Source organism: Arachis duranensis, chromosome 8 (genome assembly GCF_000817695.3).
Source record: "Arachis duranensis cultivar V14167 chromosome 8, aradu.V14167.gnm2.J7QH, whole genome shotgun sequence".
Lineage (NCBI taxonomy): Eukaryota > Viridiplantae > Streptophyta > Magnoliopsida > Fabales > Fabaceae > Arachis > Arachis duranensis.
In genome coordinates, this window is record NC_029779.3 from 30,598,299 (window position 1) to 30,611,211 (window position 12,913).

The 12,913-nt window shown below is 28.9% G+C and overlaps 1 protein-coding gene across 1 annotated transcript in view; it reads right to left on the reverse strand.

Moving 5' to 3' along the window:
• The window catches only part of LOC107462094 (isoprene synthase, chloroplastic), a gene marked incomplete in the record, with an annotated part of 17,078 nt that extends 11,728 nt beyond the window's left edge, over nt 1-5,350 (reverse strand). Inside the window, 7 exon segments of the mRNA XM_021129317.2 lie at nt 1,188-1,489; nt 1,573-1,821; nt 1,908-2,046; nt 2,137-2,355; nt 2,459-2,840; nt 2,946-3,216; nt 5,050-5,350. Of these exon segments, the coding sequence (XP_020984976.1) occupies nt 1,188-1,489; nt 1,573-1,821; nt 1,908-2,046; nt 2,137-2,355; nt 2,459-2,840; nt 2,946-3,216; nt 5,050-5,292 (1,805 nt within the window).
• Nucleotides 5,351-12,913: the final 7,563 nt, after the last annotated feature.

Consider the following 12,913-nt stretch of genomic DNA (forward strand, 5'->3'; position numbering starts at 1 on the left):
TACTGTATATAATTATTCAATTATTTTTTAATCATATATAAATAAATTACTCTTAATAAGATTTTTTGTGTTATTCAATTATCTTTTTTAAAAATAATTAATTATTAAAATAATTAAACTTTTCACAACAAAAATAATAAAAAAGTTATGAACGAAAAAAATTAACCATCCTGATAATTTTTTGTATTTTTATTTATATTTTAATCATAAACATAAATATAATTTAATTATATTATTTATGAAATGTGGCTATAGATGTAGATAAAATTTAGTTATATTACTTATATATAGTTTCATTGTATTGTATTGCTTATAAAGTTAGATTATAATTATGACAATAGAATTGTTCTTGTATTTTTATATGTGTAACTAATTGATGGTGTTAAAATATTACTCTTAATTATAAATGAGGTTTATAATTTAAAAAATTAAAGACTCAATTAAAAAGATACAAAAAAAATGATGTTAAAATATTCTAACTCTTTAAAATAAAAATATTCGAAATTCAGTTAAAAATTATTTAAAATTTAAACTCAATAAAAATTTATATTCAATGTGTTTTGTATTAAATATATTTAATAACCTATTATATCATATTGGTTGAATTGTTGAAATTAGCTTTTATAATGTTAATTTTTTAATAACACTTTATTAGAAAAAACCATCTTTTTAGAATTTTTTTAAAAATTAATTAATATTATATATTTTGTTACATTACATCTTGTTATAAAAAATTTATTTATTTCTAATGCTTATATTAAAAATAAAAACAAAAATTTAAATTAGTAAATTTTAGTCTATAATATAATAATGATATATTATGAAGAACACGAATAAATTATATAGAAACTAATTAAAACATAACATAGAAACATCTTTTAAAAAAGACGTTTTAGGTGTCTTTTTCTGAGTAGCTTCCTTGTGTGTAAATACATATATAGTTTAATTTATTTTCAATGTGTAAATATATTTTAATATGTATTTTATATTGATGACTGATTTTGGTGTATATGTAGTATTACTCTTAAATAAATTTGTAATTTTTATTAAGGAAAAAGTCTAGAAACAACACTTAACCAACAAAAAAAAATTAAATAATTTTATACTATTAAAAATATTAATAATGAGTAGTTGATGATACAAATAAAAAAATCTGCTAATCCGATCCTAGCAATCTTCTATTTCATGTTGGCACATTCACAGGAATTGGATCAACAAGCAAGGACTTTATTCTGGTCTTTGATCTGTTGTCTGGTCGTCCATGTCCATCTCCATGTTGGTATGTGAATTGGGCAATACGGGCAAGGTTCATGGCTACTTCTATGAAGGATTTGTCGAATGTAGAATCCATCACTAGGCATCTGTTCATATTCTTCCATGCTTCGTCAATAAGACTTCTCAAGTTCCTTCGTGCATCCTCTTCGGAGCCACCCGTTTCATTCATATAGCACGTTATTGAATTCGCGGTTTCGCCGCACTCCATCTCATCCTGCATTTTGATAATAATGTAAGGATTTTTTTTTTAGTATAGAAAATGTGCAAGAAATAAATATGAATTCATATAATTGTTACCGTTGAGGTGGCCAAATCGTTGCTAATCCTGAAAACGGTGGATGAAGAGCGCAAGAGATTGTGGTAGTTAATTAACGAATGAAGTGCTGGCTCTGTTATTTCTTGATTGAGTAAGAAGAAGGAGTGAGTAAGAAAAACCCCGCCTGAGCATGAGACTGAACCATTTTCTAAGTACTCCTTCAATCTTGGTACAACTTTGTTGTTGGACCATTTTGCTTCTTGCAGAAGCGATTTGCACAAATCACACCACTGATATCATAGTATAGACATATCAATCATTAATTTAGGCATCTAATTAAGAGTTAATAAGGCTTGATTAAACTTATAGTACATACAGCTTTTTTGAGATAGGGAAGACACTTGACTGCATAATCTTTGAAGATATCAAAAGCCATTTCATTGATAGTGTTGTAAAGCGCTAGGAAGCACAATATCATGTAGTCTGGAAGATTATTAATAGCATTTACATCCCATCTGATATGAAAGCATGCATATAATTATAATTAATTTTTGCTGCATTAAGTTATGGTTAGAAATATTTACTAAATAATATAATGAAGTAACCTCTCAACAGCATCCGTGAAGAGCTCCAGTTCATCCAAAGTACCATAGACATCGTAGACATCATCAAGAACGGTAACTAAAGTTGCCACCTTAGTAAGTTCTTTACGACAATAAGACAAATTTGGATGTGAGACTATTCCCAGTGACCAAAAGAAAGATTCCATTAACCTATCCCGGGCAAAGCTCAGCTTGATAGCCAGCCCCATGTCCCTCCACCACCTATAAATGTGTAAAATTGAGTTGGTCCAGCCATGTAACATTATTCTAATAAATTCTTTTTTTTTAAATATTTAACTTACATGCTAAAGTTAACAAATCTGACCTTTTCATTTGTTGAAGCTCTTGTTGATATAATGACTGAACCATGTTGAAATCAAGCTTGGCAAGCTCTAATAGCAACTGATTATGTGGTTCCTTTTTATGGTATGTGTCAATATAGCGTCGTGCCTCTACTCTGTAAGGACTATGGTGGTACGGAAGACCCTCCAACACACTCCTAGTGCTTTCTTTTACTTTATTCTCTGTCTCATCTTTTGATATTATGTTCATCAAATTTGTTGCTGAAATTGTCTTTGCCTTCTCACATAAATTTTCTTTCTCAAAGCTAAGGTGTGATGCCTCGTACAAACTTAGCACTCCTTGCACATCATTGCCAATTTCAGGCTTAAAGTTTTTCTCATCATCCGTAAAACTCTCAAATACATCTGCACGTCACAAAATCAGTGAAATTACTTAAATAACCTGAGATGATGGAGGTTACTTAATTATTTCTAAAGAGTTGTGATAATGATGTGTTTAGTTTTATAGACCTTGAGAGACGTGAAAAGCATGTTGTCTAAGAATTCTGAAGAGGATAGCAGTAGCATGTAGAGTTTTGTGCGTGTGAAGGTGCATATATTGTGAAGAATGAATGCGGGAAAGAGCAGAGTTGATGTGGTTTTGGAACTTGTAAGAGAGGCCCAACCGGTGAAGATCGTCAATGAGTTCAAGCAAGTTCAGTGGCTCCATGTCTGAACTATTCATCATCCTGTATCGCACCTTCTCTTCTAACTTTCTTGCTCTCTCTTCAACTTTATCAACCTGCAAAGTGTCAAAATCACCTTATTTTTTATGTCAACTTATTTCGGCTAATTTTTTTACGGAAAAATTTAGGGCCAGCAACTTTTGTATATTTTAGCCAGCACTTAATCATCAAAACAAAAGTAAATAATCTCTCATCATGTAATCTCACACCATTAAAAATATTATTAATGGCCAATTGATGGTTACAAAACACCAAAATTGCCGCCCCTAACATTCCTCTTTTTTTACATATGTATATTTATGACACTTATAACGTGAATTATGAGAATATTTTAGTGTTTTATATTGTTATAATAGCAGCACAACAAATATTTTGTAATAATTTTTTTAATTATAAAAGACAAAACGTGACATTTTCTAGTAAAAATATTTTTTAATTATAAAAAGACAAAAAGTCAATATTACATAATTTTGGGTCATTTTTAAAAAATTATTTTTAATAATCTAATATTAGAAAAAAAATTTCACGTATTTGTTATTTATGTGTGTTTTGGACTTTTGGTATAAAATAAAAACTGATCTCTTCTTATATTTTTTTTTCAAAAATTTTTATTTTGGATAAAAAAAATTTATGTATTTAAGTGAACAATGTTATGTTTATGTCAAAGAGTTTATAATTTATTCATATATTCTTTTTTCAAACATTTTTTTGTATTTAAATAATTTATATGTTTAGGTAAAAAATGTTTTCTTTCTTTTTTTAAAAAAATTTATTTATTGTCAAAAGATTTATGTGTTTTAATAAAAAAAATTATGTAATTTTGTATGTTTCTTTTTAAATATTTATATATTTATATAAAAAATTTTCTGTATATTTACATTGGAAATAGAAACATAATAAAAAAAACGAAAAAGACACAAAAAAAAGGAAAAATATCGTAATTTCTGCTAAAAAAAACACGAATATAAAACTTGGTTATTAAAAAAAATTTCATCAAGATTTTTTAATTGAATAATAATTTTCACAAACAAATTGATGTCTCATACAACTGGCCTGGGGTGTCTGGAATAACATTTATTAGAGCTCCTAATAAGTAGTGGTGTATAAGATTGAATAAAATTGGGTTTGTTTTGAGTCCCACATTATTTTAAATAATGATTGGGTTTATTTTTGAGATCATTATTCGATTTTAGATTCAGTAAAATCTTACTATTTTTGAATCACATTAAAATTAAGTTTAAATCGATAAAATTTGGTCTTGATAAATTTTATGTCAAAAAATTATGATACACTTATTTATAAAAAATACTTATTATTGAGAAATTGATATTCATATTTAAATGTGAATTTGTTCATAAATTCTAATTTCATGCTTCTTTAATTTATTTTTTAATTCAACAAATGTGATTAAAAATCAACTAATAAACTTATAATCAATACAACATATCATTAATTTAAAACATATATATTTTTTATAGTTTTCTTAGGGTGCATATGAATCGGGTGAAATCGGATTCGTTTTGATTTGGACCCAACCCTAACTAATGACTGAATCTATTTTTAAGACTCTTATTCAGATTTAGACCCGATAAAATAACACAAAATTATCTCCTAAAATATTCGCGTCCGGATCGAATTTTCAAACTGGACCGAACCATGTATATCCCTACTAATAAGGAATAGAATGGAGCATATATATATAAATAAGAGTGACATGATCACATGAAGCAAAAATATGATTATGGTATTGATGATGAGACTTTTCCTTAACTATTCAAAAGAAAGAAAGAAAGCAGGAGTATGAATTGAATACGAAGATACAAGGGAGCCCTAACTTCAAGGTGATTTATTCCTCCATTTCAGAATTCGCTAGTTAGTTAGTTACCTACCACGTGATGATTGTGGTGAGACTGATGAAGAAATTCATAAGTCCATAGATTGGGCTGGTAATTAGCTGAACGCCTCCCAATTAACTGGGCATCCTCCTCTTTGGTGGAATAACCACAGATGACATGAATTTTTGCAGTGGCATGAGTAACTGTTTTGCGTCCAAAGTGGTTCCTATGTTTTGCTACTACTACTCTTTGTGTGGTTGATAGGGCGTAGGGCACAGATATCAACTCACTTGCCATTGTTATCGAGTTATCAACTGCTACATATCACGTTCTCTCTGACACTCTAATATTATATAAGTTAATAAAACGTTTTATATATGTTTGTAATTTGTGAGGTGAGCCTACTCCATTATTTATAGGCCTCATTCATCCATCAACTCAAGAAAAAAGTTAGATCGAAAGCAACAAGGTCTTTCGATCTTTCGGGAATAAAATCTATTAATGTTTATATTTTTAAATGAATTTCTTTTTTTAGTAATTAAACACCCAACTTTTAGACACCATATATATATATAACAAATACCTTTATATTAAGTGCTCAAATTTCTATTTTGCCTCTTCAAAATCAATTGTGAGATACCAAACGTTAATTTGTCCTTTAGTTTAATTTCTTTTAATTTTCATCTTCTTTAATTTGGCTTAATTAAAAACAATGATGATATATTCTCCAACAACATTAGCTTCAAATTACCTTCTTCGTTTTATTTTTTTTAATTATTTCAATATATATTTTATAAGTTTAACTAGAAGTCAACTTTTTTAATCTTAAATTCTAATAACTCTAAATCTGAAATAAACTTAAATTTTAAGTACTCCAAAAAATAAAAATTTAAAATATAATCTTATAATAAAAAATTAACTAATATTGGCTACTTAAAAATTAGTTTTATATATTTTTATATTTTATATTTCAATATATTAAATACATTCAAACTAATTGTTTTCTAGAAATGAGAATAAATAATATTTACAAAAGTGCGCACATTATATATAATATTAGGTGAATAAATTATTTTTATAATTAAGTTCAATTAATTTTAGTCTTTCTTTTTCTTATGACTTTTCTTTTTTTTTCTTTTTTTTTTTCAACTGAAATTTGTGGTTATCGATCTTTAAACTATTGAATGATCAACTTGTTTAAACTTAATTATCAAAAGATCAAGTAGCATTAACATATATATAAAGATCATGTTAGAACTTTACAAATTAATTATTGCGATTTATTAATTATGTATTGAAGTAAATAAAGAGACATAGAAAATTAGATTTTTAAATATTAAAAATTAATAACAAAACCCTAAATTTTAAGGTTTAGTTAGAGCAGCAAAGGAAGGCAACAAGTTGAGGTGGCATGCCACAATTTACCATCAAAAAATCAAATGGGATGGAAATAGAAAAAAACAACATATCCAACCGACAAGAAGATTTATTTCATATGTGGTCCTCAGAAGAATTTTGTGGGTGTTATTTGCCATTGATGAGCAACCATTTAACATGGCTTCATCAAACTACCTATCTTAATAAGGTAAGGTATATTATTTATGCATATTGCATGTATTGCACAATTTTTTCACCAAACATTCGGATTGCATCATTATCTCATAACTCACTACAATATTTATTGGCTATTGCAACAAATGTTTAAGATGACACTTAACAAAGGTTGCCTAACGTATATATAGGCAACTTTTTATATTAGTAACAATAAAATAGAATTATAACAACGAATTTTTAATCAACACACAATGAGTGTTGATAAATTAGAAGACACTTATCAAGCGTTACTCTATTAAATATACAAAAACAACTATTATAAAAATAATACATTACTCTTTTTAAGAGTTGTCTTTGAATTTATTTTAAACTTCACTTCTCAAGTGTTTCCTAAAATTTTTAATGTTTTTTAAACAAATAAAAATAACACAAACGGCAAGGCTAACTATTGTGCGGAAAAAAAGGGGAGAAAAAAAAAAGAAAAAAGAGTCTCTCGTTCCTAGCGAAACCCCAACCCTAACGAAATCCCTAACCCCAATCGATTCCAAATGATTCATTCCTCTCTGGTTCTTCAATCCATTCGATGATAACGCGCGTTCCTTTATTGAGCTTCGATCTCAATCTTTGATCGCGAATGAGTTTCGATCGTTGAGCTTCAATCTTCTCTGCTCGCGAATGAGCTTTGATTCACTGCTCGTTGAGCTTCGATCCTCTCCTCCTCTTCTTGTTGAGCTTCGATTCTCTACTTGTTGAGCTTCGATCCTCTACTCCTCTTCTCGTTGAGCTTCGATCCTCTCTGCTCGTGTTCATCACTGCCAGTCACTGTTCGATTATCACTGCTCGCATTTTTTTGTAAGATTCTCGTTTTTGGCATTCTTCTGCAGGTACTGATGATTCTACCGTTCTTTCTCTATTCTATTTTAGCACCTTTTTGTGTTTTGAATCCTAATTTTTGGTTAAACTTGTTGATGTGTGCATTAATTTTAAACTTGTTCTGCTCTATTCTCACTACTCCAAAAGCCGATCAAATCATGAAGCTAACAGAAACTCCACAATAGCTGACAGCAGAGGCTGTAAATCGCTTCCGTCACCGTCATCGTTGTATAGCTCGAAGGCAACACCAGCTTCACAATCGGCATCATTTCTAAGGCCACGGAATTATGGAAACCTTGGCTATTGGAATGGGAGACGTCGGATAAGCGGCTGAAAAAGTGGTATGGAGACGGCAAAAATCGTGTTCCTCTCTTTTTGTGTTCATCTATACCACCATCACAATTGGTATGATGCGGCCTCTTTCCTTTTCCTTTTTTGTTTTAATGTTTTTGGTGATTTGATCCCTAATTCTACTACTGGTGATACTATTGCTGTTACTATTTGCAATGATGACTGTCTCATTTTTAAAGCTCGTGATGCTTTCTTTGTGTTTTTGCACTTACTGATGATTGTGATTATATAATGGAGTAGAAGATTTTGATGACTTGTTATAATGAGTTTAACTTATTTGAGAAAAATAATGGAAGGACCACTTCCAATTTTCTTACTGATCTTGTATTTTTGTATTTTCTTTCACAAGTCTTTACTCTTCGTACAAGCCTTTCTCCTACCTTCAGCTCTCTGACCTTCTTTATTTTGCAATACATAAAATTTATAGACAACGGAAGTTATGAAATTCATGCTGGTCTGTTTGTAGAAGAACAAAAATGGTAGCAGAAGAGATGTGTTTCTTTAACAAGGTGTGTGCTTCTATGCGGTCTTTACTACTAATGAAATCTATTTTACTTTGTTCTGTCACTAACAATGTGCTTCTTGTTTTAGTAATTACTATTATTTATTAGTTATCATAATTGTCATTAATGCTATTTATTTATTATTTTGAAATGTTTTAACTTTGAAGCATAGTGGTCGTGACTAAATCCAGGCAAAGGAAAAAATAGAAGATGAAAGTTTTGAATTTCTCTGAATGTCTCTGAAAAAATTGTATTAGAGAGTTAACAATTCATATATAATAATCCATTTGCTACTTAAGCTACTGTGAAATGAATAGCTGAGGATCTATACTGAAACGAGGATTAAGTGAAATTTCAACACACAATATATATCATATATACGATGCTGCTAAACTTGTAGATAAGATAGATCTTTAATAGAGATCATGTTTGACTATTAAGGGAGATGATGTTTTAAAAATGTATAAAACAGAGTACATCTTTTAAGTACCATGAATTTTTATTGGGAATTTATTGTTAATATGATGCTACATGCATGATGAATTTTGATCGCTTTAAAATTAATTATATATTATTCTTATTAATTAATTAGCCTATTCTTTCTTGTTATATTTTCCAATAAATAAATATATATCTGTAGCAAGTTTCATGTGCTCAGAACTAAGGAATGATGTAAGTATATACATATGTCATATATCTAATATAATAATTAATACTACAATCAAATTCTGTCTTTCTCACAACAATTCTAAAAACTCTTTTATTTTTAGAAAAGAGTTAATTGTCACTTGGATCCGTGCTTGTATTTGAAGTAACTATCTCATACTAATTAAAAAATCCTTCATTTTCTTTCTAATGCTTTGGTTTGTGCTCTTGAATAGTTTTTATTTGATTTTAAATGGTTAATTGTTAATATTGGTGTTTGGTATTTATTTTTCTCTTGAAGAATATTGATAAACAATATTTATAAATCTTTGTCATATATAACAAATTATTGCGTCATGACCTCGTAAGATATTTCTATCTCATACTTATTTGCTTTTATATGTGTACGTTAATTCTTTTGCACTTTTTTTGTATGTATATTATTCTTTTGATGATATCAACCCAGAAGACCCTGATTTTTCTTCTATTCAAGGTTAAAATAGGACATTTTAATACGTATATTTAACAACTCACCTATTGTATAAGAGTGTCATGTCTAAACAATATTGATGTCACAAGTTTTGCAGAAGCTGGGCTTATTGAAAGCAAGCTTTCAAGACGTGATATACAGTTATTTACAGATGAAAACAGTGACCCATTTTACTTCTTTCCTGAAAGGTATGCATTTGTGACTTCCTATCTGTCTTTGGTAATGCATTACCATTCCAAAATCAGAGTTATTACAATACCCTAAAATATATTTTTTTTCTTTTAAGACTTACAATATTCATCTTATTTATTGCCCTCTGTCTGAAATTTTCTATAGCATTGGATATAATGATGATCTTCCTTTTCTCATACATTCATTTATACAGCCCTTTATCACGCCAAGATCTTGTTAGTTAAAAAATAGCCATGGAGAAGAGACAGCTTCCTGAAGCTGATAAAAAGGTTTCTTAACTTGTTAATTTGATATGCTCAACTATACTCTTGATTCAAGTTACATTGAACTGACACTGTACAAAATTTTTGGGTTTATCGACACTGAAAATATACACTCTAATGCTTGTCCTGCACTAGTAGCTGACTTCTCTGCTGGTGAACAGGGTATAATAGCTCTTGCATTTGGTATGTCATATTTCAAACTAAATTTGATTTTGCCTACTTGTTATTCCTCCCCCTAGTTGTTTCTTAATTACTTTTGGTTTCTAATTTTCATTTGTTTTTTCATTTTTTAGGGCGGGGTGGGGGTACTCAAAGTTATACACGATTGTTCCAGCCAGAGAAATCAGTAACCAATGCCCAGGCGGCTATTGCCCTTGCTATCGAAGATGCTTCTGACGTATTCAATGAAGAGCTTGCACGCATTGAAGTATAATCTATGGCTAAAAATAATGCTGTTGCTGCACATAGTGCTTTAGTAGCTCAGGTTGAAAATATTTTGATAGAGAGGGAAAAGATCAACAGTGTTAAATAAATGGCTGACGAGGCAAAACTAGAGTTATATTGAGTTCGCTGGGCTGATGCCATTGTGGTAATTAAAAATTATGTTGGTTGATTACCTTTAATTTGTTCATAGTTGCTTATATGTGATAATAGTTTATCGGGATTTGGTGGCATATATTTAGCTAGCTTTGAAGATTTTCACTTGATAATTTTTGGTATATTGAGTGCTTCATTAACAAAGAAATTTTGCTTTATAAATGATTTTCTAGTTATTTGATCAATTTTTTTTTGCAAATGTAAGAAAAAATAGGTAGTTAATTAAGAATCTTCATTATTCTATAACTATGCTCTGTCTAAAAGTTATTGTAATATTAAGTGCTTTCTTTTATTGTTGTTTTAGCCTATGATGTATCCTAGTATTTCACTCTAATACAAGAATAGTGGCGAAGTGTACCTAGTACTATCACAAGAAAAAGCAATTGTTTTAAAAATATTTTCTATAATAATAATAATAATAGAGGAGGCAATGCCTCTGAATTGATGCCTTAGTAATAATAGAAATGGCAATGCTTCTGAAGTGATGCCATAGTTCGTGCAATATGCAACGCAGTCAAGGGTTGTTATACTAATAGAATAGGCAACGTTTTTTCACTAGTTGAAAAATTAATAAAAAAGAGAACACTTAGCAAGTGTTACATTAGAGTTTGACTAAAAATGTTATTTTTGTTTAAGAACAGACAACGCTTTTAAAGAGTTGTTTTCAAAAGCGTTACTTTTGAAACAAAAAAACGTTACTTTATTCTAATACAACAGCTGCATCTACAAAATCCTCCCAAAGCGTTGCTTCAAGTCCAACAGTATTGTTTTAGATTAAAGACAATTTTTTTTAATCTTTAAGCAATACTTTTTAAATATTGTCTCAGACAAAAAAATGTTATAATGACTCTAGCCTTTGCAATTTATTGAAAATATTTACGACTTCAATTTTAATTTGTGGCTAATAATAGAAACGGTAATACTAAAAAGAAAAAAACAATTTGTTTAAATTTATCTTATTTAATATTTATTTATTATAAAATATATTTAATAAAATAAAAAATAATAAAATTTAATAATTTTTTATTAATATTTTTAAGTTACCAAATATTTCCTTAATAGAAATTGCGAAATCCAAAATGCTATATAGATTCCTCGTCCCTATCAAGGAATCAAGGTTCCATCATTATGGACTTTGAATCTTATTCTATTGGCAATCGGATAGAAAAATTTTAGTTATCTAAATAATGTTTGTTTTGAAATATTAAGATTGTGTGACTGAGATGTAATATCATATTTTATTAGTCTGAGATTGAAATAAGAATTTCTATTTCGTGGAAAAAAAAATTTAATCCTTCTAATACCTTCGAAAAATAGAGACACAAAAGACTAAAATTTTTTAAAACAAAAACTAAAATTTAAATAACAATTTCTGTCTAAACTACCCGCATTTCAAATCTTTAATTCCAAGTTGATTCTTTATCCAAATCATACTCAAACTTTTCTTCTCCAAAACAAACCAACAATTTTATTAATTCCCTGAAAAAGCAAATCATAGGAAGGTAGCTGGCTATGTCATCTTGTACAATATTTTTTATTTTGTTATCTTGTTTTTAAGTTGAGTTCTTGTTTTATATTATCTTGATGATGTGCCAGGTTCCAAAAACATCAATATAAGGAACTGCGGCAGCAGTGGCAAAGCAAACACAAAGGCGGCAAACGACACCAACAACATGACCTTTTCGGAAGTAGCTGGTGGCACAATTGAGAAGCGTTGGAAACACTATGGCGTGCCTTGCTCGATAGGATGATCCTTGGTCGTGTTGTTGGTGGTGGGGTTGACCGGAGGATTCTTCACTACTCAAGTTAAGGATAAAAGAGAAAGGGGAAACTGAAATTTAAAATTGAAATAAGAGGGGGTTAGAATATAATTTTAAATTTTGGGGTATTTTAGTAATTTTAAAATTTTAGTCTCTAGTTTAATCTCAAATCAAATAGAATACTGAGATATAAATTTAATCTGTACACTTTACACCAAATACAATATTGGAATTTATTTCAATCTCTATTTTCGAGTCTCTGTCTTACCATCTCAGTCTCTTAGGTATCGTTTATTTTGAGGTATTGAGACAGAGATGGAAAAACTAAGAGTTAGTATCATGTTTGTTGGTCCAGAAACTGATATTAAAATTTCAATCTCCGTCTCTAAAATTTCAGTATTTTAGTATTTCCAAAAAATGAAGACACAGAGAACTGAAATTTTTAAAGACGAAATTAAAATTTAACTAATAATTTTTTGCGAAAATACCCTCACTCTAAATTTATAATTTCAATTTTTACTCTCTGTTCAAGTCTACTTACTAATTAAGAATCCTTCTCAATTGGTGCTCTTATCAAATTAGGGGTTTAGGATTTAAGATTTAATTTTTAAATTAGGAATAATTTTATAATTTTACATTTTTAGTTTCAATTTTTATATCAAACTAAATAAAATATTGAAACATAATTCA